This window comes from Hylobates moloch, unplaced genomic scaffold (genome assembly GCF_009828535.3).
Source record: "Hylobates moloch isolate HMO894 unplaced genomic scaffold, HMol_V3 SCAFFOLD_19, whole genome shotgun sequence".
In the NCBI taxonomy this organism is placed as follows: domain Eukaryota; kingdom Metazoa; phylum Chordata; class Mammalia; order Primates; family Hylobatidae; genus Hylobates; species Hylobates moloch.
In genome coordinates, this window is record NW_026652294.1 from 22,106,478 (window position 1) to 22,132,682 (window position 26,205).

Here is a 26,205-nt window from a genome sequence, read left to right on the forward strand (position 1 = left end):
AAAAAAAAAAAAAAAAAAGATGCATCCTGTGAAAAGGAACAAATATACCTTATTGTAGAATCACATATCAAGTGTCACTCTTGTTACCCTGCTGGAGTGCAATAGCATGATCTTGGCTCACCACAACCTCCACCTCCCGGGTTCAGGTGATTCTCCTGTCTCTGCCTCCCGGGTAGCTGGGATTACAGGCATATGCGATTACACCTGGCTAATTTTGTATTTTTAGTAGAGACAGGGTTTCTTCATATTGGTTAGGCTGATCTAGAACTCCCAACCTCAGGTGATCCGCCCACCTCGGCCTCCCAAAGTTCTGGGATTACGGGCGCGAGCCACTGCGTCCAGCAGCTGTTCCATTTCTTCATCCATTTTGAGGACATATATCACTCCTGGAAGTGTGCTTGTTAGATTGGCTATTGCCTAGCTCTCTTTTTGGCTCTTCAAAAGAGGAAGAGAATGCTGGACATGGTGGTGATGCCAGTAGTCCCAACTACCCAGGAGGCTGAGGCAGGAGGATCACTTGAGGCCAGGAGTTAGAAGCTATAGTAGACTATGATACAGGTGCTGCTATGATCATTTCTGTGAGTAGCCACTGCATTCACAGGCAACACAGCAAGACTCCGTTTCTTAAAAAAGAGGGGATTTCATAAGTTCTTTACCCCAAGGGGTATCTGAGTTAAAGTAAAGAGAGAATATTATTCTCTTGCTTTAAGCATCTCTTGAGGCTCCAGAAGCATCTGTTGAGCTTCCGTACCACTCATTTATTGACTTCTTTGCCCTTAGCAACAACCTTGCCTTTCTTAATCATTTTTAAAATTTTTTTATTTATATATAAAGTGTGCAACATATTTTGATATACCTATGCATAATACAGTGGTTACTGCAGTCAAGCAAATGCATTTATATTAATTTGAATGCAAACTTTTCCTGCTGAAGGAGACTTCCTCGGTCAGCTATTGAGCTAGTCTAATCATAGGGAGATAAATTGGATAAATACAGAAAATGGCACTATAGTGTTGGCAGCCAGGACAATTTTTATTAATAGTTTAAGCTTCAGTGGAGCCCACTGGTATATGTCATTGTTCAGTGTGTCACTGGCTGGCTTGAGTTCCTCCACCCATTTCATAGACTTGGTTGCCATTTCAAGAGATCAAGTTAGGCCATCAACTGTTGGTTCCAATCACCTTAAAATTCTGGCATAGAGTTTCTTTGGTATTAGCATGCCCTACTTTGATTTTTCCCTCAGAATTTTCATAGAGATTTCCAAAGAGCAGCCCCTCACATGGAGGGCCCTTTTATTGTCCAGTTATTTGTGACCCACTTGTTAGACCAATTACAAGTCCATCAGTGACGGCCCAAGAATCAATATTTACCCAAATAATAGGGCTTTTGTGTCCAGTTCTTCTATCAGGACTATGATTGTAGCCTGTAATTCAGCCCTGTTGACCAACTTGTTCTTAACTTTTTCCATAGGATTTTACTTTCTTTTTTTTTTTTTTTTTTTGAGATGGAGTCTTGCTCTGTCCCCCAGGCTGGAGTGCAGTGGTGTGATCTCGGCTCACTGCAAGCTCCGCCTCCCGGGTTCATGCCATTCTCCTGCCTCAGCCTCCCGAGTAGCTGGGACTACAGGCGCCCGCCAACACGCCCGGCTAATTTTTTGTGTATTTTTAGTAGAGACGGGGTTTCACCGTGTTAGCCAGGATGGTCTCAATCTCCTGACCTCGTGATCTGCCCGCCTCAGCCTCCCAAAGTGCTGGGATTACAGGCTTGAGCCACCACGCCCGGCCAGGATTTTACTTTCTGCTGGACTCTGAACATCTACTTTTCATACAGAATTGCCCTCACTTCTAGAACAGCCATCTGTGAAGCAGTCCAATTGCCTGGCATCTGTGGGCAAATAATTGAAAGGAGGGATCCTAGGAGGAAAAGACTACTTGCTCATGAATCTGATGATTCTTTCACATAGATCCCCTGGTAGCAAGCTGCATATAGTTCATTGCCATTTTATGACACAACTTCTTTGGACATTGTCCATCTTATTGAAATGCATTTCTTTTTTTCTTTTTTTTTTTTCAATAGAGATTACTACTTTTCTTTTTTTTTTTTTTGAGACAGAGTTTTGATCTGTTGCCCAGGCTGGAGTGCAATGGCGCGATCTCAGCTCACTGCAACCTGTGCTTCCCGGGTTCAAGTGATTCTCCTGCCTCAGCCTCCCGAGTAGCTGGGATTACAGACACCTGCCACCACACCTGGCTTATTTTTGTATTTTTAGTAGAGACAGGGTTTCACTATGTTGCCCAGGCTAATCTTGAACTCCTGACCTCAGGTGATCCATCCGCCTCAGCCTCCCAAAGTACTGGGATTACAGGCATGAGCCACCGTACCCGGCCCAGACTTTTTAAATTAAAAAATTTATAACTTTTTAAAAAAATTGACTTACAAACTTGAACCCTGGACTCTCAGATTAAAAATCTGATGCTCGACCAACTGAGCTACGCAGACTTCTAACCAAACTTTTTATCCCTTTCACAGCAGCATCCCCACATCCCAGGAGTTAATTCTGTCATTCTTCAGTGCTTCATTAAGAGGCCCAGACAGTATTGTACACTGTCTTATTCCATCCAGTAGACGTAAAAGAGTTTCTTCTCCACCTCCAGGCCATTTTACTCACACATTTGTGAAAGGTCTTGTGTTCCCTGCCAGGAGTTGGGGTTATGAGATCCTGGCCTACATATCAATGTTCTTCATCTATTACCATGCTGATATTAAAACACAGCATTTTGACATCTGATGTTAGAGACTCATTGGAACCTTTCTTTTTCTAAAATTCCTTTAAACTCAGATAATAAACATATCTGCCTTGGGATTTTTATAGTCTGAGGAGTTTAATGACAGACAGTTGTGGATCCCAAACCTTCCTGTAAAATTCTATCGGGATTGGCCCTCTTGTCAATTTTTGTAATATTATTTTTGGAGAAACAGGGTTTCACCGTGTTGGCCATGAGCTCCTGAGCTCGAGCACTCTGCCCACATTGGCCTCCCAAAGTGCTGGGATTACAGGCATGAGCCATCACACCTGGCCTCTATGTGTTTTTTATTTAATCGTGGTGAGATGCATATAAAATTTTACTATTTTAGGCCAAGCATGGTGGCACATGCCTGTAATCCCAGCACTCTGGGAGGCTGAGGCAGGCGAATCACTTGAGGCCAGGAGTTTGAGACCAGCCTGGGCAACAAGGCGAAACCCCATCTCTACTAAAAATACAAAAAATTAGCTGGACATGGGACACATGCCTGTAATCCCAGCGACTTGGGAGGTGGAGGTTGCAGTGAGCCGAGATCATGCTATTGCACTCCAGACTAGGCAACAGAGAGAGACTCTGCAAAAAAAAAAATTTAACCATTTTAGCCATTTTTAAGTGTATGTCTCAAAAATGGCTAAGATGGAAATTCAGTAACATTAGGTATATTCACACTGTGTGTGACTATTACTACTATCTTTTTCAGACTTTTTTTTATCCCAAATAGAAATTGTACTCAATAAATAATAACTTCCCATTCTTCCCTCCTCCCAGCCCCTGGTAACTTTTACTTTTTCTGTGACTCTGCCTATTCTAGCTACTTCATATAAGTAGAATCACACAGTATTTGTCTTTTTGTGACTGGTTTACTTCACTTAGTAAAATGTTTTCAAGTTCATCCGTGTTGTAGCATTTTTCAGAATGACATTCCTCTATGGCTGAATGGTATTCCATTGTATGTATAAGACAATGTTTCCTTCATCTTTTTTTTTTTTTTTTTTTTGAGATGGAGTCTCACTCTGTCACCCAGGCTGGAGTGCAATGGCGCAGTCTCGGCTCACTGCAAGCTCCGCCTCCCGGGTTCACGCCATTATCCTGCCTCAGCCTCCCGAGTAGCTGGGACTACAGGTGCCCGCCACCACACCTGGCTAATTTTTTTTGTATTTTTAGTAGAGATGGGGTTTCACCATGTTAGCCAGGATGGTCTCGATCTCCTGACCTCGTGATCCACCCACCTCGGCCTCCCAAAGTGCTGGGATTACAGGCATGAGCCACCGTGCCCGGCCCTCCTTCATCTTTTCATCTGTCATTGGACACTTGGGTTGCTTCCATCTTTTGGGCTATGGTGACTAATGCTGCTATGTACCTGGGTTTACAAATAATTATTCAGGTCCTTGCTTTCAGTTCTTTGGGGTGTATACCCAGAAGTAGAATTGTTAGATCTGTGGTGATTCTGTGTTTTGTTTTGTTTTGTTTTTCTTTTTTTGAGACAGACTCCATTTGTTCCCAGGCTGGAGTGCAGCAGCACCATCTTAGCTCACTGCAGCCTCGAACTCCTGGGCTCATGTGATCTTCCCACCTCAGCCTCCTGATTATATGTTTAATTTTTTGAGAAACCACCATACAGTTTTCCACAGCAAATGGACCATTTCACATTTTTACCAGCAATGCACAAGGGTTCCAGTTTTTCTACATTCTTGCCAATCAATACTTGTTATTTTCTGCCTTTTGAGTGCTAGCCATCTTAACGGGTGTGAAATGACATCTCATAGTTTTTATTTGCATTTCCTTAACAATTAGTGATGTTGAGCATATTTTCACATATTTTCATGTGTTTATTGGTTATTTATATATCTTATTTGGAGAAATACCTGTTCAGTTCCTTTGCCCATTTTTTCAAATTGGGTTGGATTTTTTTGTTGTTGAGTTGTGGGAATTCCTTATATGTTTTTGATATTAACTCTTAATCCGATATATGGTTTGCAAATATTCTCCCATTATGAGGGTTGGCTTTTTACTGTTGATAGCGTCCTTTAGTGCTCAAAATGTTTTGATTTTTATAAAGTCCAGTTTGTTTTTTTGTTGTTGTTAACTGTGCTTTTGGTGTCATATCCAAGAAAATATTACCAAATTCAGTGTCATAAAGATATTCCCCTATGTTTTCTTCTAAGAGTTTTATAGTTTTATGTTTAGGTCTTTGGCCCATTTTGAGTTAATATTTATATATGGTATAAACTAAGGATCTAACCTTATTCTTTTTCATGCCCCCTTTCTTTCTTGATTTTATTTCTTTTGTAAAGTCCTAAACTTACTATCTTTTTATTATCCAGGAAGTTGGGATAAAAGATCTTTTTTTTTTTTTTTTTGAGACGGAGTCTCGCTGTCGCCCAGGCTGGAGTGCAGTGGCGCAATCTCGGCTCACTGCAAGCTCCGCCTCCCGGGTTCACGCCATTCTCCTGCCTCAGCCTCCAAGTAGCTGGGACTACAGGCGCCCGCCACCACGCCCGGCTATTTTTTTTTGTATTTTTAGTAGAGACGGGGTTTCACCGTGGTCTCGATCTCCTGACCTCGTGATCCGCCCGCCTCGGCCTCCCAAAGTGCTGGGATTACAAGCGTGAGCCACCGCGCCCGGCCGGGATAAAAGATCTTAAACTGCCTTTTTACATCTTCCTGAGATCTAACAGCAAAGTCACATATGAAGTTCATGCTGGTGGATGCCTTCTATCACAGTATCAGTCATAACCTGGGTGAGGAGTATCCCATAATGGAGTTCATTTCTGTCCTCATACAACCAGAACCATACTGTCTGCATCCACAGCATTTCTGTAGCTTCAGGAGGCACTGACTATGTGACGAGGGAGGGGCAGGACAGTTGCCCATATCTAGATATGTATGATAGGCCCCTCCCTTCATCCATTTTAATAAACTAGAGGTTTCCCTGTGAACCTTTCTCTCTCACTCAGCAATATTCAAAATGAGAGATACTGTTCTTTGATCTAAAATTCTCAGGAACCATTTTTAAAGAGTGCCTCAGGGTATTGCATGTAATAATCTAGAAAATGGCTCATTTTCTTCACTGAATAGCCCCTTACGTCCATGGTTTTTCACATGTCGCTTTCAACTTGCCACTCGAATTATTTTAGCTGTGGTTGGTCTCAGTTGACTATCAAAAATGATAGTAGCCCAGTTTCTTTGGGTTAGAGCTCCATCTGTTGATCAAAAAGAGAAGCTCATCTAAGAGATTCTGAGCTTACTTTCAGCCAGCACTGAAGGCATTAACCAAACTACTGAATATTTAGCAGACCTACCAGCGATTCAGAATTCCCTCCCAATCTATTTTGCTAGCTCATGAAGTTCAGATTCTATCATTTCCACATTCCATGATTTCAAAAGCATGTGCCATATCAAACCAAGGATGAATTTTTTTTTAAATGAGTCAGTTGTGCTGGGACAGATGGATATCCACATACAAAAGAATGAAGTTGTGCCCGGGCATGGTGGCTCACACCTGTAATCCCAGCACTTTGGGAGGCCAAGGCGGGTGGATCACGAGGTCAAGAAATAAGATCATCCTGGCCAACATGGTGAAACCTCATCTCTACTAAAAATACAAAAATTAGCTGGACTTGGTGGTGGGTGCCTGTAATCCTAGCTACTTGGGAGGCTGAGACAGGAGAATTGCTTGAACCTGGGAGGTGGAGTTGCAATGAGCCGAGATCACGCTACTGCACTCCAGCCTGGTGACAGAGCAAGACTCTATCTCAAAAAAAAAAAAAAAAAAAGAAAAAATGAAGTTGTAACCCTACTTCACACCTTATCTACAGATTAACTTAATTAGCTGATACAAACTGCTCTGAAACTCCCTGCAACACTGTTTATCAGCATGCTTCAGGCCTTGGCCCAAATCAGTGTCATACAGGAACTTTAGCAGAACAGCTCAGGCTAATTTCAGACCTGCTGGAATTAAGCCTCACAGCATAATAGCACACCAACATTTCAGGCCTACTTCTCTATATTCTACCTTTAGTCTTCCAAAGTTAAACGTTCTTGTTTTCCTTAACCATTCCTCATATGTTATATTTCCCCTCATTTTGGTAACCCTCTTCTGTGTGCTCTCTCGTTTGTTAATATCCTTCAAGTACAGTGTTCACTACTAGCCCCAGCCAGACCAGCAAAGACTGCTTAATACTTAAACAAACGTGGTCGACATACATCTGTGTCTTCCTTCAAGTCATTGATTTTTTTTTTTTTTTTAAGATGGAGTCTTACTCTGTCGCCCAGGCTGGAGTGCAGTGGCACGATATAGGCTCACTGCAACCTCCGCCTCCCGGATTCAAGCAATTCTCTGCCTCAGCCTCCCGAGTAGCTGGAATTACAGGTGCCTGCCACCATGCCCGGCTAATTTTTGTATTTTTAGTAGAGACAGGGTTTCACCATTTTGGCCAGGCAGGTCTTGAACTCCTCACCTCGTTATCCACCTGCCTCAGCCTCCCAAAGTGCTGGGATTACAGGTGTAAGCCACTGCGCCCAGCCTCAAATCATTGATTTTTAAAATAAGCTAAGAAAAGATCCATAGGACAATGTTAAGGGATCCCTCCCCCCCATCTCTCTCTCTCTCACACACACACACAACTTTCCTGAAATGGTTTGTGAAATGCTTTTTCTCTCTACTCTCCCTTCTCCATTAGCTTTACAGTGTTCATTTGTGATGTGTTCTGATTATGAGATGCAGGGTGAAATGCAAAGAAAGCCCATTTTACATTTTTTAACAGTCAAAATACAAACATTCAGGTAGCACTTAGTGAAGTAAGAGTGTTAAGTCTTTATTGGTAGTATGGGCTACGTTGTGACAAGGCAGTCCTAGAAGTGCCAATCATGAAGTCTAACTCTTGATCTTTACTGGAAGGACATCAAGCATATAGTAAGGGTAGGTAGCATTTGAACTGTGTATCATGTGTACCTGGAATGCTCTATAAAGAAATTGACTCATAGGAGGCACATTCATTACAAAAAGAAGTAAAGCAAGATTAGGCATTTGATCACCTAGGAAGGAGGAGGAACTTTTCTTTTTTTTTTTTTTTTGAGACGGAGTCTCGCTCTGTCGCCCAGGCTGGAGTGCAGTGGCGCAATCTCGGCTCACTGCAAGCTCCGCCTCCCAGGTTCACGCCATTCTCCTGCCTCAGCCTCTCCGAGTATCTAGGACTACAGGCGCCCGCCACCACGCCCGGCTAATTTTTTGTATTTTTTTTTTAGTAGAGACGGGGTTTCACCGTGGTCTCAATCTCCTGACCTCGTGATCCGCCTGCCTCGGCCTCCCAAAGTGCTGGGATTACAAGTGTGAGCCACCGCACCCGGCCAGGAGGAGGAACTTTTCTATCCTGTTGAGTCTACCTAACAGTTTGAAAGAGTCACGACTGTCCTGGCACAATGGTGTGCACCTATAGTCCCAGCTACTCAGGAGGCTGAAGCAGAAGGATCGCTTGAGCCCAGGAGTTCAAGGCAGTAGTGCACCGTGATTGTGCCTGTGAATAGCCACTGCCCTCCAGTGTGGGCAACATAGCAAGACCCCATCTCTTAAAAAAAAAAAAATTTAAGCCATGACATCAACAGTTATCTATGCCAGGCAATAAGGGTTCAAAGCAAAATTAATAAAAAGACAAATCCCTCTTTTGAGTGAATGAAGCCACTAGGACTGCCATATTTTTTAGGTTTCATGCTAAAAATATAGTGCTGAATAAGTTATTTGTCAACATTTGTGATTGTGTGTGCAAGTGTCCTTTAATTGATTTTTTATTTATTTTTCTTTTTTTGAGATGGAGTCTTGCTGTGGTACCCAGGCTGGAGTGCAGTGGCACGATCTCAGCTTACTGCCACCTCCACCTTCTGGGTACAAGTGATTCTCCTACTTCAGCCTCCTGAGCATCTGGGATTACAGGTGCCCACCACTATGCCCAGCTAATTTTTTGTATTTTTAGCGGAGACAGCAGGATTTTGCCATGTTGGCCAGGCTGGTCTCGAATTCCCGGCCACAAGTGATCTACCTGCCTTAGCCTCCCAAAGTGCTGGGATTACAGGTGTGAGCCACCACACCCAACCGTTTAATTTATTTTCTTATTTTTTTTTTTTTTGAAATGGAGTCTCACTCTGTCACCCAGGCTGGGGTTCAGTGGCACGATCTCGGCTCACTGCAACCTCCACCTCCCAGGTTCAAGCGATTCTCCTGCCTCAGCCTCCCAAGTAACTAGGACTACAGGTGCGTGCCACCACATCCAGCTAATTTTTTTGTATTTTTAGTAGAGATCGTGTTTCACTGTGTTAGCCAGGATGATCTCGATCTCAACCTCGTGATCCGCTACCTCGACCTCCCAAAGTGCTGGGATTACAGTCATGAGCCACCATGCCCAGCCCCTTTAATTGATTTTAATTGCTCATTATCCAGCAAATATTTACTGAGTACCAACTGTATGCCAGGCACTGCTCTGGGTTCTGAGGATACATTAGTGAGCACAATAGACTATCCGTGCTCACTCTTCACAGTTACATTCTGGTGGAGGAGAGACAGTAAGCAAATAAGACATGAAGTCATCTGGAATTAAATGCTATGAAGAAAAATGAAGCAGTGAAGGGGGATGAAATGTAATGGAAGGTGCTAATTTAGATGGGATAGTCAGGAAGGGCCTCTGTGAGGAGGAAACATTTGAGGAAAGATTTGAATGAAGAGAGGCAGCAAGCCATGTAAATATTCCCACCATTGCACCACTTGCTTTTACTCTTTTGGGCATTTTGGCAATGCCATTACCTCACACTATGAAATGTTTTCATGTTTTCTTTTTTTTTAGACAGAGTCTCCCACTGTGGCCCAGGCTGTAGTGCGGTGGCGCAATCTCGGCTCACTCCAACCTCTGCCTCCCGGTTCACGCGATTCTCCTGTCCCACCCTCCTGAGTAGCTGGGATTACAGGCGCACACTACCACACCCAGCTGATTTTTTGTATTTTTCGTAGAGATGGGGTTTCCCTATGTTGGACAGACTGGACTCGAACTCTTGACCTCATGATCTGCCTGCCTCAGCCTCCCAGAGTGCTGGGATTACAGGCTTGAGCCAATGCACCCAGCCTGTTTGTTTGTTTGTTTGTTTGTTTGTTTGTTTTTTGAGACGGAGTCTTTCTCTGTCCCCCAGGCTGGAGTGCGGTGGCGCGATCTCGGCTCACCGCAACCTCCACCTCCTGGATTCACGCCATTCTCCTGCCTCAGCCTCCCAAGTAGCTGGGACCACAGGCGCCCACCAACACGCTCGGCTAATTTTTTTGTATTTTTTAGTAGAGACGGGGTTTCACCGTGTTAGCCAGGATGGTCTCGATCTCCTGACCTCGTGATCCACCCGCCTCGGCCTCCCAAAGTGCTGGGATTACAGGCTTGAGCCACTGCGCCCGGCCTGTTTGTTTGTTTTTAGAGAGATAGTGTCTCACTATGTTGCCCAGGCTCATCTTGAGCTCCTGAGCTCAAGTGATCCTCTCACCTCAGCGTCCTAAAGTGCTGGGTTACAGGTGTGAGTCACCCTGAGAGGCTGAAAACATTAAAAATTATGAAAAATTTAAAAATTAGCTGGGCATGGTGGCATGCATCTGTAGTCCCAGCTACTTAGGAGGCTAAGGCGGGAGGATCACTTGAGCCCAGGAGTTTGAGGCTGCAGTGAGTTCTGATCACTCCACTGCACTCCAGCCTGCGGGATGGAGTGAGACTCTGTCTCAAAAAAAAAAAAGAGAACGCACACACATATAGTGTGGTTATCACATAAAATTACTTATAGGTCAGTGGTTCTCAGTGGGGGAGCAGTGTTGTCCCCTAGGGAGCATTTTGGTAGTGTCCTGTTATCACAATTGGGAATGCTTCTGGCATCCTACGTTGAACAGGACAGCTCTCCCATGAGGAATTATCTGGCCCCAAATGTCAGTAGTACTGAGGTTGGGAAACCTTGCTATAGACTAGACCATTCAATCCATAATTTCATACATGGGGCTATTGAGGCATTTTGTGACATAAATAACAAATGTATATCTTAGTATGTTTGTGCTGCTATTACAAAGTACCTGAGATTGGATCATTTATAAGCAATAGAAATGTATTTCCTCATAGTTCTGGAGGCTGGGAAGTCCAAGGTCAAGGTGCCAGCACATTCAGTGGCTGGTGAAGGGAAATTCCTGATAGGTGGCACCCTCTAGGTATCCTCATGTGGCAGAAGGGACAGAAAATCAAGAGGGGCCAAACTCACTCTGCCAAGCCCCTTTATAAGGTCACTAATCCCATCTATGAGGGCAGAGCCCTCGTGATTTAGTCACTACCCAAAAGGCCCCACTTCTTACTATCACCCCAATGGGGATTAAATTGCAACGTGAATTTTGGAGGGGACACATTCAAATCAAAGCAAAATGTTTTCCTTTCAGAAATCTATATTATTGGCCGGGCATGGTGGCTCACGCCTGTAATCCCAGCACTTTGGGAGGCCGAGGCGGGCAGATCACAAGGTCAGGAGATCCAGACCATCCTGGCTATCACAGTGAAACCCCGTCTCTACTAAAAATACAAAAAATTAGCCGGGCATGGTGGCGGGCGCCTGTAGTCCCAGCTACTTGGGAGGCTGAGGCAGGAGAATGGCGTGAACCCAGGAGGCGGAGCTTGCAGTGAGCCGAGATCGCGCCACTGCACTCCAGCCTGGGTGCCACAGCGAGACTCCGTCTCAAAAAAAAAAAAAACTGTATTATTATCCACAGTAAGTCACAACTTCAGGTTGACGAAATTGTGGGGAAAGGTGCTTTTCATCTGAGCTCTAGTATTTTGAATATTCGAGTAAGCAACATAGAATGAGATCGTGTTCTTTTCATCCTCCTTTCTCTTTGCAGGCTTTCATAGAAACCATGTTCGCCGGTAAAGCCCCTGTGGAAGAAGCCTTTCTTTATGCTAAGGTGAGATTTAGATGGTTAGCTTCACCGTCTTGTTGGAGGTGAATATAATAAAGTAATTTGATTTGCAGAAATGGCAGTGCAGTCTGCTTTTGTGATAGTGATGACCAGCATGTCATTGGAGAGAATTTGGTTCTGAAATATCACTGGTCATTTATAAGTCTAAAATATACTGTGTTACAAGTAAAGGAAGAAAATTGCAAAGTAGCACAGATGATGATGAAGGGAAGATTCAGCAATGTGAGGTGACAAAAGTAATACTGTTTAGGTCAATGTAAAGAAGAGGCTGAGGGCTGGGCGTGGAGCTCATGCCTGTAATCCCAGCACTGTGGGAGGCCAAGGCAGGCAGATCACTTGAGGCCAGGAGTTTGAGACCAGCCTGGCCAACATGGCCAAACCCCGTCTCTACTAAAAATACAAAAATTAGCTAGGTATGGTAATGTATGCCTATAATCCCAGCTAGTCAAGTGGCTGAGACACGAGAATCACTTAAATCTGGGAGGCACAGGTTGCAGTGAGCCAAGATCATGCCATTGCACTGCACTCCATCCTGGGCAACAGAGCAAGACTGTTTCAAAAAAAAAGAAAAAAAAGAGGCCGAGGCCAGGTGTGGTGGCACATGCCTGTAATTCCATTACTTTGGGAGGCCGACATGGGAGGATCACTTGAGCCCAGGAGTTCGAGACCAGCCTGGGCAACATACTGAGCCCTCATCTCTACAAAAATAAAAAAAAATTAGTTGGGCATGGTGGCACACCTGTAGTCCAGTTACTCTGGAGGCTGAGGTAGGTGGATGGCTTGAGCCTGGAAGGTTCAGGCTATAGTGAACTATGATTGCCCCACTGCACTCCAGCCTGGGTGACAGCAATACCATGTCTCAAAAAAAAATAGAGGTTGAGAAAGTGCTGTAGATAGTAGCAGATACTCACCAACCTCCAGCTCCATCCTGTATCCTGGAACGTAGTGAAATTAGTAGGACTGCAATTTTCCTAGCATCCGTTTTCACTTTTCCAGAGCATTTAGATTTGTAGCTATTTGAAAGATTGGAATTAGTAATTTAGAGCTGTTGTTAAAAATGTAAGTCACATTTCGGTGTTTAGCTAAATAAGAAGAAACAAATAGTAACCTTACATGATGGTATTTCAAGGCTCAGCCTTCATCATAGTTTTCTGTCTTCTGGACTTAATTTGAAAATTATAAGAAATTTAGAAAACACTAAAGAAAAAAGAACAGATTTAATAATAGGGTTGAAATAACAGGATTTGTGGGAATAAAAAAGTATACTTACATAGATTATAGTACATGGGGTGAGAATAAAAGAGATGGACTGAAATTACAACATAAACGGTTTCGTTAGATATGATGAATAGTTTCCCAGTAATGACTTAAGATAAGTACCGGTATGGAGGTATGGGCTGTTGAAGAGAGCCTGGGCTGGGGCAGCCCTACAGAAACCCTTTGAGTCATACCTTGCTGTTGTTTTTCACAGTTTGAATTTGAATGCCGGGCTCGTGGCGCAGACATCTTAGCCTATCCACCTGTGGTGGCTGGTGGTAATCGGTCAAACACTTTGCACTATGTGAAAAATAATCAACTCATCAAGGTACGTGAGATGCCCTCAGTGCTACTCCCACTAGGTCCAGATAGCCTAGTAGAAAACCTGCTAACCTCATGGCCCTCTAACCTTCAGCTTTCACAAATTAGCTGACATTTTAAAAGTATATTATTGCTTGTAAAATGGTTTTACAGACATTATCTCATTTTGTCCTTAAATTAGCTCTGTTAGAAAGGAGGAATTATTGGCCGGGTGCGGTGGCCCACACCTGTAATCCCAGCACTTTGGGAGGCTGAAGTGGGTAGATCACAAGGTTAGGAGTTTGAGACCAGCCTGGCCAAGATGGTGAAACCCCATCTCTACTAAAAATACAAAATTAGCTGGGCATGGTGGTGGGCGCCTCTAATCCTAGCTACTTGGGAGGCTGAGACAGAGAATTGCTTGAACCTGGGAGGCGGAGTTTGCAGTGAGCTGAGATGGCGCCACCGCACTCCAGCCTGGGTGACAGGGCGAGACTCTTTCTCCAAAAAAAAAAAAAGAAAGGAATTATTAACATGCCTCTTTAATAGATGAGGAAAATGAACTTCAAAAAATAAAACAACATAGGCCAGGCGTGGTGGCTCAGGCCTGTAATCCTAGCACTTTGAGAGGCCAAGGCGGGTGAATCGCTTGAGGTCAGGAGTTCGAGACCAGTCTGGCCAACGTGGTGAAACCATGTCTCTACTAAAAAATACAAAAATTAGCCAGGTGTGGTGGCACATGCTTGTAATCCCAGCTACTCTGGAGGCTGAGGCAGGAGAATTGCTTGAGCCCGGGAGGCATAAGTTGTAGTGAGCCGAGATCACACCACTGCACTCCAGTGCTCCAGCCTGGGCTATGGAGCGAGACTCTGTCTCTAAATAAATAAATAAATAAATAAATAAATATTTAAATATTTAAAAACCTAAAACAACATATTAGTGCAGAGCCAAGTATTCTACTCTAAAGCCTCTGCTCATTTCATTATAACTCTCCTTCTCTGAGGACTTGCGGCAACAACAGTGAGCCAAGCAGATTTTCTGGGCAGAAAGATTTTAAGAAATCACTATTAGCTGTGAGGGAACATATCTTCTATGATTTTCTTCCCATGTGACTATACAGGTGAAGGAATTGTGTATTCCTTTATTAAGTCCATTTCTTTACTGATTTAGTATTCAATAAATCCAAAAGAAAAAAATATAGCAAACATGTAAATTATACAGCATAGTTAAAAAAAAACAAAAATAAAAACAAATACCCATGAACCAAGCAGTCGATTTTAGAGCTAGAACAGTAGCAATACAGCACACCTACCCTTATGCTGTCCCATCCCACTTCCTCCCTCCCAAAGGTAACTGGTAACTAAATTTTGTTTTTCCCTTGACTTTTAAGAAATAGTTGTATTACATATATATGACTCCCCAAACAGTATTAATTAGCTACTGTTTGTTTATAAACTCTATACAAATTGTATACTCTATAGGTAGTTTGGAGGGATTTTTTTTAACTCCTAAATATCATAGACTGGGTGAGGTGGCCCACATCTGTAATCCCAGCACTTTGGGAGGTCAAGGCGGGCAGATCCCTTGAACACAGGAGTTCAAGACTGGCCTGGGCAACATAGCGAAACCCTATCTCTACAAAAAAAATACAAAAATGAACCAGGCATGATGGCATATGCCTCTAGTTCCAGTTACTTGGGAGGCTAAGGTGGGAAGGATCATCTGAGCCTGGGGAGTTCAAGGTTGCAGTGAGCTGCGATCATGCCACTGCACTCCAGCCTGGGCAACAGAGCAAGACCTTGTCTTTAAAAAAATATATATATATATGTGTAGGCTGGGCACAGTGGCTCACACCTGTAATCCCAGCACTTTGGGAGGCTGAGGCGAGTGAATCACGAGGCCAGGAGTTCAAGACCATCCTGGCCAACATGGTGAAAACCCGTCTCTACTAAAAATACAAAAAAATTTAGCCAGGTGTGGTATTGCGTGCCTGTAATCCCAGCTACTCGGGAGGCTGAGGCAGGAAAATCACTTGAACCAGGGAGTCGGAGGTTGCAATGAGTTGAGATCGCGCCACTGCACTCCAGCCTGGCGACAGAGCGAGACTCTGTCTCAAAAAATAAATAATAAATAAAATATATATGATAATATAAACCTTTCCTGACTATTTGTGTCTGTTTATACTTCACTAGCAGTGTGCAATTCTGTCAGCTACATCCTCTCCATCCCCTGGTATTATCAGACCTCTTAATTTCTGCCATTCTACTTGGTATAACATAGCATCTCTTTGTGGTCTTAATTTTTATTACCTTAATTAACAATGAAATTGAGCATCATTTCTTATCTTTAGCACTATTCATTTCAACATAATAATACTTAGTTTAGGATATTCAGATCTGTGTTCACGAGTGAGTTTGGCCTATATAATTTCTTTCTTATGCTGTCTTTTTCTGGTTTTCATATCAAGGTCAAACTAAGCTCAGAAAAATTAATAGTCTCATTCTTAGTATTATGGAATGACTTGAATTAATGTTTCTTGAAAATTTGGTAAACACATGTAGAACTCTTTGGGCCTGATATTTTCCTTCGTGTACTTTTAAACTCCTAATTCAGTATCCCTCATATATTGAGGCATTTTCTTGCTTCTCGCATTTTTTTTTTTCAGATGGAGTTTCACTCTCGTTGCCCAAACTGGAGTGCAATAGTGCAATCTCGGCTCACTGCAACCTCTCTCTACCTCCCAGGTTCAAGCGATTCTCCTTCCTCAGCCTCCTGAGTAGCTGGGATTACAGGCTCCCACCATGCCTGGCTATTTTTGTATTTTTAGTAGAGACGAGGTTTCACCATGTTGGCCAGGCTGGTCTCAAACTCCTGGCCTCAAGTGATCTGCCCGCCTTGGCCTCCCAAAGTGCTGGGATTACAGGCATGAGCCACCATGCCCGGCCTGTTTTAATTCCTATAGTATAGAGCAGCAGTTAGTGTGGTTCATGAAGTTAAATATATTTTCATAAGAACACAGACATTCTCTTACTAGTGTATACTGGAGTATCCCAGAAGTTTTATGATAACACAAAAGACTGAATGCACAGGCAGTATGAGATTCCAGCTGTCTTCTGTGACACTAGACAAAAAAATTTAGAAAATGCAAACAATGCCAATTTTCTATTTATATTTAGAAAAATAGTTTTTTTCATAAAAATGTTATTTATCTTAACATGTAATGGGTTTATTTTTAAGTGAATTTAATAAATATTATAAAAATTTTCTCAGTGTTAATTTCTTAATGTGATAAATATTCATAGATAGACCTTTATGATTTTTTCAGATTCTTACTTTGATCATTCTTGTGCATTTTTCCTGGTATACAAGTTACTAAGTTTGTCTAAGGGACACCTAATAATGGAATTGCTGGGTCATAGGATATGCATATCTACAACTGTGATAGTACCAAACATTTCCAAAGAGATTATGTCAATTTATACTTCTACTCTTCCTAAGACAGTTTCATAAGTTATATGTTTCTACCATTTTGTCCATTTTGTCTAAATTACTCACAGTGTTGTCTTACATTTTAAGCTACTTTGTATTTATAGTTATGTACCCTTTTATATTCTTGATATATTTTTGCCTTTTCTCCTTACTCTAGTAAATCTCATTAGATGGTTTCTTTAAAAAGTAAACATACAGGGCCAGGCACCCCAGTGGCTCATGCCTGTAACCCCAGCACTTTGGGAGGCTGAGGCAGGTGGGGATCACTTGAAGCCAGGAGTTCAAGACCATCCTGGCCAACATGGTGAAACCCCGTCTCTACTAAAAATACAAAAATTAGCTGGGTGTTGTGGCATGCGCCTGTAGTCCCAGCTACTCAGCAGGCTGAGGCAGGAGAATCGCTGGAACCCAGGAGGCAGAGATTGCAGTGAGCCAAGGTTGTGCCACTGCACTCCAGCTCTGGGCAATAGAGCAAGCCTCCATCTCAAAAAAAAAAGTCAACATTTCATAAAATACATTTTATCCAGGATTTAGTTGTTTACTAGCAGAAATTTATTCTATCTTTTGCCAAAAATGAAAAATCACATCCATCAGTTCAAGTTGCCATTACTATATGTTATCATTTACCCATTATTCTACTGTTTGTCAAATTTTGTACTTACTTAGATACGAATAACATATACTCTGTCTTCAAGGGCATAGAGAGAGAATTTCAGCATAACATGACAGTTAAAAAGTTAGAGATATACTTAAAGTTTTCTTCTTTCCCCACATGTATTATGATGGAGAGCGAAAGGGGAAGTGGGGCCTGGCGCAGTGATTCGTGCCTGTAATTCCAGCACTTTGGGAGGCCGAGGCAGGCAGATTACGAGGTCAAGAGATCGAGACCATCCTGGCCAACATAGTTAGCCAGGCATGGTGGCAGGTACCTGTAATCCCAGCTACTTGGGAGGCTGAGGCAGGAGAATCGCTTGAACCCAGGAGGCGGAGGTTGCAGTGAGCTGAGATCACGCCACTGCACTCAAGCCTGGGCAACAGAGCAAGACTCTGTCTCAAAAAAAAAAAGAGGGAAGTGATATTCCAAGGTTAAATGTTTAAGGGTGGCTGTGTTTGAATAAGGCCCGGCATACCACCGGCATACCAACGTATATAGGATTGTTTTTTTCTCTTGTTTCATAAAGCAAAGGCCTATGGGATTTTTTTTTTCTTAAAAAAAATGATAATAGTGATATTTATGATGTGCTAATGTTTACACCTAGTAATTCAATCCCAAGGAGTCTGGTTCCAAAGCCTATACACTGAAACACTACACATTGCCAACTTTCTTGTGGCAGGGTGAATTCATCTGAAAAGTTTTGTTTTCACATGCCTCGTTTCAAACATCTAAAAAGTTTAGATGCTGTGTAGATAAATAGAAGAAACTAGCAATTAGTGTCCCTTAAATTAGAGCTTTAAAAAAATAAAATGGACCAAGTGCAGTGGCTCACGCCTGTAATCCGCACACTTTGGGAGGCCGAGGCAGGCAGATCACCTGAGGTCGGAAGTTTGAGACCATCCTGACCAACATGGAGAAACCTCGTCCCTACTAAAAATACAAAATTAGCCAGGTGTGGTGGCAAGCACCTGTAATCCCAGCTGCTCAGAGGCTGAGGCAGGAGAATCGCTTGAACGTGGGAAGCGGAGGTTGTGGTGAGCCGAGATCACACCATTGCACTGCAACCTGGGCAATAAGAGTGAAACTCCGTCTCAAAAAAAAAAAAAAAAAGGCATATTTTGGATTACTAGAAACAACTTATAATCATGAGCTTATCCATTTTAACATGTCTTACTTTGTTCCAGGATGGGGAAATGGTGCTTCTGGATGGAGGTTGTGAGTCTTCTTGCTATGTGAGTGACATCACACGTACGTGGCCAGTCAATGGCAGGTAGGGCTTCTACAGAGTAACATATCCCATTGCTTCTTAGGAGTATGAGTTGGAATATGGCTATATTTGGAATGAATGACTAAAGAAATATTATAGGTCCATTCCTGGTCAAGTTAGGTTGCAAAGCTCCTTATTGTTTTCTAAGACTGTTTTGTTCATCATATCACAGGATGAGGCACATAGAAACACCTAGGTAACTAACACACAAAGATTTTTTTTTTTTTTTTTTGGAAGAGACGGGGTCTTGCTGTGTCATCCAGGCTGGGGTGCAGTGGCTATTCACAGGCCAAATCATAGCTCACTGCAGCCTCGAACTCCTGTCCTGAAGTGATCCTCTCTTCTCAGATCTCCTAAGTAGCTGGGACTATAGGCACATTGCCACCATGCCTGACTCACAGACATTTTTAAAAAAATAAAGTTGATTTTTTAAAATGCAGAAGTAATATTCCGGTTATGGTAGAAAGCTTGATTGGATTAATCCTCCATAGATAATAATTATAAAATCTGGACAAAATATTAAAAATAACTATTTAAAGGCACCAGAGATCCCTTTGTAGCTCATGAGTGTGATGATTGGGTGTTCATGTGCAGGTATGAGATGTGCTACCCTCAAACCTTCTTACAAAGTCAGCACATTACCCATCTGACATGAGAAAAATAAAAATAAAAGGCACCAGAGAGCTTTCAAAAATAGGCAGAAACTGTACAAGTACATTCTCTTTTTTTTTTTTTTTTTTTGAGACGGAGTCTCGCTCTGGCACCCAGGCTGGAGTGCAGTGGCGTGATCTCGGCTCACTGCTAGCTCCACCTCCCAGGTTCACACCATTCTCCTGCTTCAGCCTCCCGAGTAGCTGGGACTACAGGTGCCTGCCACCACGCCCAGCTAATTTTTTGTATTTTTCGTAGAGATGGGATTTCACCATGCTAGCCAAGTACAAGTCCATTCTTTTTTTTTTTTTTTTTTTGAGACAGAGTCTCGCTCTGTTGCCCAGGCTGGAGTGCAGTGGCGCGATCTCGGCTTACTGCAAGCTCCGCCTCCTGGGTTCACGCCATTCTCCTGCCTCAGCCTCCCAAGTATCTGGGACTACAGGCGCCCGCCACCACGCCTGGCTAATTTTTCTGTATTTTTAGTAGAGACGGGGTTTCACCGTGTTAGCCAGGATGGTCTCGATCTCCTGACCACGTGATCCACCCGCCTCGGCCTCCCAAAGTGCTGGGATTACAGGCTTGAGCCACCGCGCCCAGCAAGTCCATTCTTCAAAAACTATAATGAGCCGGGCCTAGTGGCTCATACCTGTAATCCCAGCACTTTGGGAGGCCGAGGCAGGCAGATCACCTGAGGTCAGGAGTTCGGGACCAGCCTGACCAAAATGGTGAAACCCCGTCTCTACTAAAAATACAAAAATTAGCCCAGGAATGCTACTTGGGAGGCTGAGGCAGGAGAATTGCTTGAACCTAGGGGACGGAGGTTGCAGTGAGCCAAGATTGGACTCTGCACTCCAGCCTGGGTGACAGAGTGAGACTCAAAAAAAAAAAAAAAAAAAGAAAGAAAAACTATAATGGATAAATTTGGTGATTAGGGCTTTTTGCCTGAGGACATTGCCCAATGCACATAGCTTGGGCAGCAGAAAGCCACAGCCTTATTGATTTAAGACATCAAATGATAGATTTAGGTGCTGTCAGAATAGCCAGAAAGATGAAGGAAAGTCCTTGATGAGAAGGGCTTGCAGAAACTGTGAGCCCCAAAATCTGCATACAGAATATTTAAAAATCCTTGGCTGATCACTAAACTATGTGTTCTGAGGAGGCCTCACGAGGCTCAGCAAAATACCAGCAGCTAGAAGCAGAATAAACTGAGCAGAGATTTTAGTTGCTTCCCAGTGAGAACAGAGTTTGTAGTTTGAATCTATCCAAGTTAACAAAATTTCTAGACATGAGAAGAAACTGGTCATTGTGACCTGTAATCAAGAAAATCTGATCATGAAATAATCCTGGCCAGGTGCAGTGGCTCATGCCTGTAATTCTAGCACTTTGGGGGGCCGAGGTGGGCAGATCACTTGAAGTCAGGAGTTCAAGACCAGCCTGGCCAAAATATGAACTCTGTCTCTACTAAAAATACAAAAATTATCTGGGCATGGTGGCAGGCACCTGTAATCCCAGCTACTCCGGAGGCTGAGGCAGGAAGATCGCTTGAACCGGGAAGGGGGAGGTTGCAGTGAGCCGAGATTGTACCACTGCACTCCAGCTTGGGCCACAGAGCGAGACTCCATCTCAAAAAAAGGAAAAAAAAAGAAAGAAATGATCCTAATGTTCCAATTAGCAGAAGGACTCTAAAGTAGCTGTTATAGATATGTTAAAGGAAGATGTAGACATAATGAGCAAACAGATGGAGAATCTCAATGAGAAATAGAAACAAAAAACCAGAGATTCTGGGAAGATGGCAGCAGCAGGATAGTTTTTCAAACTTTCCAAATTGTCAAATAAACATAGAGCAACTAGCTAACAAAACCAAACACTAGGTAATACTTGTTACCTCAAAATAATTACCTCCTAATTCACAAACATTCAGTCTGTAACTGCACAATTAGCAAAATCTAGACTCATAAACTCTGCAGGTCAAGCAGCCCAGATTCTTTAACAAATAAATTACAAGGAAATGAAAAGAGGTGGAGGAGGAACCTTTTAACTAAAAGAGATTTTAGTTATATCAAATATATTACAAATGAGCATATCAAATATATTACAAATGAGCACAAAGAAAATTATCTTGGGGTGAATATTTGGGTGACAAAAATATTTTTTAAAACACAAAGGACAGCCAGGCGAGGTGCCTCATGTAATCCCAGCACCTTGGGAGGCAAAACAGGAGGATCACTTGAGCTCAGGAGTTAAAGACCAACATGGGCAACATAGTGAAACCCAGTCTTTACAAAAAATACAAAAAAATTAGCCAGGCATGGTGGCACATGCCTGTAGTCCCAGCTACTCAAGAGGCTGAGGTGGGAGGATTGCTTGAGCCCAGGAGACAGAGGTTGCAGTGAGCCAAGATTGCACCATTGCAGTCCAGCCTGGGTGACAGAGCCAGACCCTGTCGCAAAAAAAAAAGAAAAAGAAAAAAAACCCACAATGACCAAGCATAGTGGCATGCACCTTTAGTCTCAGCTGCTCAGGAGGCTGAGGCAGGAGGATCACTTGAGTCCAAGAGTTCTAAGCTGCAGTCCACTATGTTGATCAGGTGTCTGCAACAAGTTAGAGGTTTCTGCATGTTATCTAAGGAGGGCTGAACTGGCCCAGGTCAGAAACAGAGCAGGTCACAACTCTTGTACTGATCAGTAATGGGAACAAGCTTGTGAATAGCCAGTACACTCCATCCTGGGCAACAGAGCAAGACCCCATCTGTAAAAAAAGGAAAAATTTTAATTAAAATTTTAAAAAAACATAAGGAATAGGGAGTGACTGCTAACAGATACAAGATTTGGGAGGAGATGGTAATGAAAATTTCCTGGAATTAGTAGTAGTTATGATTGTACAACATTGTGAATATACTTAAAACCACTGAATTGTACACTTTTTTAAGTGAAGGAATTTTATGATAAGTGAATTATATATCAATAAAAATGATAAATTCGGTCAGGCATTGTGGTTCATCCTATAATCCCAGCACTTTGGGAGGCCAAGGCGGGCAGATGACTTGAGCCCGGGAGTTCCAGACCAGCCTGGGCAACATGGCAAAACCCCATCTGTACAAAAAAATATTAAAAGTGCTTCCTGGGCCGGGCACGGTGGCTCATGCTTGTAATCCCAGCACTTCGGGAGGCCGAGGCGGGCGGATCACAAGGTCAGGAGATCGAGACCACGGTGAAACCCCGTCTCTACTAAAAATACAAAAAATTAGCCAGGCGTGGTGGCGGGCGCCTGTAGTCCCAGCAACTCGGAGAGGCTGAGGCAGGAGAATGGCATGAACCCGGGAGGCAGAGCTTGCAGTGAGCCGAGATCGCTCCACTGCACTCCAGCCTGGGTAACAGAGCGAGACTCCGTCTCAAAAAAAAAATAAAAAAAGTGCTTCCTTCAGCAGCACGTGTACTAAAATTGGAACAATACAGAGATTAGCATGGCCCCTGTGCAAGGATGACATGCAAATTTGTGAAGCGTTCCATATATAATCATGAAAGAAAAAAATAGCTGGATATGGTGGCATAGGCCTGTAGTCCCAGCTACTAGAGAGACTAAACAGGGAGGATCACCTGAGCCCGGGAAGTCGAGGCTGCAGTGAGCTGTGACTGCACTACTGCACTCCAGCCTAGGCAACAGAGTGAGACCCTGTCTAAAAAAAAAAAGAAAAAAAGAAAAAAAAATTCATGTGTAAATAACAGTACACACAAATAAGAAAAATCACAATTAACTGACTACAAACTGATACGGCTAGCATGGTGGCTCACACCGATAATCCCAGTGTTTTGGGAGGCTGAGGCAGGAGGATCAGTTAAGGCCAGGAGTTCAAAACCAGTCTGGGCAACACAACAAGATCTCTATATTTACAAAAATACAAAAAATTGGCCAACTATGGTGGCACACACCTGTAATCCCAGCTACTTAGGAGGCTGAGGTGGCAAAATCACTTGACCCCTGAAATTTTTGGTTACAGTGAACTATGATCACATCACTGTGCTGTAGCCTAGGTAACAGAGCAAGCCCCTGTCTCCAAAATAAAAAAGTTAGGCCAGGCATGGTGGCTCATGCCTGTAATCCCAGCACTTTGGGAGGCCAAGGCAGGTGGATCACCTGAGGTCAGGAGTTTGAGACCAGCCTAGCCAACATGGTGAAACCCCGTCTCTACTAAAAACACACACACACACACACACACACAAAAATCAGCTGGGTGTGGTGGTGGGTGCCTGCAGTCTCAGCTACTCAGATGGCTGAGGCAGGAGAATCACTTGAACCCAGGAGGTGGAGGTTGCAATGAGCCGAGATCGCACCACTGTACTCCAGCCTGGGCAACAGAGTGAGACTCCCATCTCAAAAAAAAAAAGTTAGGATGAGGGTTATTGTTGGTAGGATTGTCATTATTCTGGGACCTATAGAAGGGTATTCTGGGATAGTCTGCCAGGTTTTGGTGGTTTTGTTGTTGTTGTTTTATCTGACTGGTATTCACCTTATAATAATTTCCTTTTTTTTTTCTTTTTTTTTTTTTTTTTGAGACGAAGTCTTGCTCTGTCGCCCAGGCTGTAGTGCAGTGGCGCAATCTTGGCTCACTGCAACCTCCGGCTCCCAGGTTCAAGCAATTCTTCTGCCGCAGCCTCCCAAGTAGCTGGGACTACAGGCAGGTGCCACCCAGCCTGGCTAATTTTTGTATTTTTAATACAGCCACTGAATAATTTCTTAAGGTTTATATTTGATTGATTTGTTTGGCTTTCTATATCTGTGTTTTGTTTTATAATTTAAAAATTTTTAAATTTTTAAATGACAATTTTAAAGCTGAAAAGTACGTTAACTGAAACAGGAGATTCACTAGGTAGACTTAACTGTAGGTTGGAGACAGCAGAAGTTTGCACACTTGAAGATAAATAGAAATTATCCAGCTAGAAGAATAGAAATGCATTGTAAAAAGGCCAGGTGCAGTGGTTCACACCTGTAATCCCAGCACTTTGTGAGGCCAAGGCGAGTGGATCACTTGAGGTCATGAGTTCGAGACCAGTCTAACCAACATGGTGAAACCCCGTCTATACTAAAATAACAAAAATTAGCTGAGTGTGGTGGCAGGTACCTGTAATCTTAGCTACTTGGTTGGCTGAGGCAGGCAGCGATCCTCACATCTCAACCTCCCAAGTAGCTGGGATTATAGGCACATGCCACCATCCCTGGCTAAAATTTTGTTTTTTTGTAGAGACAGGGTTTCGCTATGTTGCCCAGGCTGGTCTGCAACTCCTGGGCTCAAACGATCCTCTTGCCTTGGCCTGCCAAAACACTGGAATTACAGGCATGAACCACTATGCCCAGCCAAACTCTAGGTATTTAAGAGAAATGAAAACATTTCTCAACAAAAAGAGTTGCACAAGGACATTCATAACAGCATTTATTCACAATAGTATAACAACCAAAATGTCCATCAACAGGAGAATAAATATGCAAATTGTGGTCTGTTCATACAATGGAATACCACTCAGTAATAAAAAAGAACATTTTAATTACTGATTGAATGTTTTTTGTTACTGATTGAAGCACCACCATGGATGTACTGCATAGACACCCTTCTACCCTCACTGAGCATAGATTATGTCCAGTGAAGGAAGCCAGACACAAAAGAGTATATATTATATGATTCCATTTATATGATGTTCTAGATTAGGCAAACTAAGGTCAAAATGATCACAACAGCATTTGCCTCGGAAAGTAGGGATATTGATTAGAAATGGACATGAGGGCCAGGCGTGGTGACTCATGCCTGTAATCCTAGGACTTTGGGAGGCCAAGGTGGGTGGATCACCTGAGGTCAGGAGTTCAAGACCAGCCTGACCAACATGGCAAAAACCCATCTCTACTCAAAATACAAAAATTAGCCAGGTGTGGTGGTGGGCGCCTATAGTCCCAGCTACTTGGGAGGCCGAGGCAGGAGAATCGCTTGAACCCAGTGGGGGCAGAGGTTGCAGAGAGCCGAGATCGCACCACTTCACTGCAGCCTGTGCGAAAGAGCGAAACTCCATCTCAAAAAAAGAAAAAAAGAAATGAACATGAGGAAGCTTTCAGGGGAGATGGAAATGGTCTGTACAAGGCCTGAGTCCAAAATCTATAGGGCAGACTTCAGTCCAAACTCAGGCAGGGTTTATATTATAGTCTTGAGGCAGAATTCCTTCTCCAGTATACCAAAGCAGTTGTGGCATTTGTGTTTATGTATTGTGGGTTACCTTTTGGTTTGTGTTTCAGCCAGCTAGGCAACCAAACTTAGAACTTTTCTGACCCCTTCAGCTGCAACATTGAATCCAGAATGTCTGATTAGTGGACCCATATCAGTAAAGTTGCCTGATGCAACTATGTTCCTTCTACCATTATCCCACACCATAAATATTCATTCCCACCCATATTCCAGATTTTTGTCTTTCGGAAATTGGAAACCTTATGCAGTTCTTTTTTTGTTTTGTTTTTTTGAGACGGAGTTTCACTCTTGTTGCCCAGGCTGGAGTGCAATGGTGCGATCTCGGCTCACCGCAACCTTTGCCTCCCAGGTTCAAGCAATTCTCCCGCCTCAGCCTCCCAAGTAGCTGGAATTACAGATGTGCACCACCATGCCCAGCTAATTTTGTATTTTTAGTAGAGATGGGGTTTCTTCATGTTGGTCAGGCTGGTCTCGAACTCCTGACCTCAGGTGATCCACCCGCCTCGGCCTCCCAAAGTGTTGGGATTACAGGCTTGTGCCACCGCGCCCAGCCCCTCATGCAGTTCTTTTTGGAGTGGAGTAGAC

The 26,205-nt window shown here is 43.2% G+C and overlaps 1 protein-coding gene and 2 non-coding genes across 10 annotated transcripts in view; all 3 read left to right on the top strand.

The window, feature by feature from the left end:
* The window catches only part of XPNPEP3 (X-prolyl aminopeptidase 3), a 73,558-nt gene that overhangs the window by 38,185 nt on the left and 9,168 nt on the right, over positions 1–26,205 (top strand). For all 8 annotated transcript variants that reach the window (XM_032139185.2, XM_058431897.1, XM_032139186.2 and 5 more), the window contains 3 exons: positions 11,698–11,760; positions 13,247–13,360; positions 18,661–18,746. In XM_032139185.2, the coding sequence (XP_031995076.1) occupies positions 11,698–11,760; positions 13,247–13,360; positions 18,661–18,746 (263 nt within the window). The remainder of the gene's footprint in view (positions 1–11,697; positions 11,761–13,246; positions 13,361–18,660; positions 18,747–26,205) is intronic.
* On the top strand, positions 19,292–19,395 carry LOC116459540 (small nucleolar RNA U13). Its single transcript, XR_004245591.1, has one exon. It is a non-coding gene; the product is annotated as a small nucleolar RNA U13 (small nucleolar RNA).
* LOC116459566 (U6 spliceosomal RNA) lies at positions 22,806–22,909 on the top strand. The gene has a single exon (XR_004245605.1). It is a non-coding gene; the product is annotated as a U6 spliceosomal RNA (small nuclear RNA).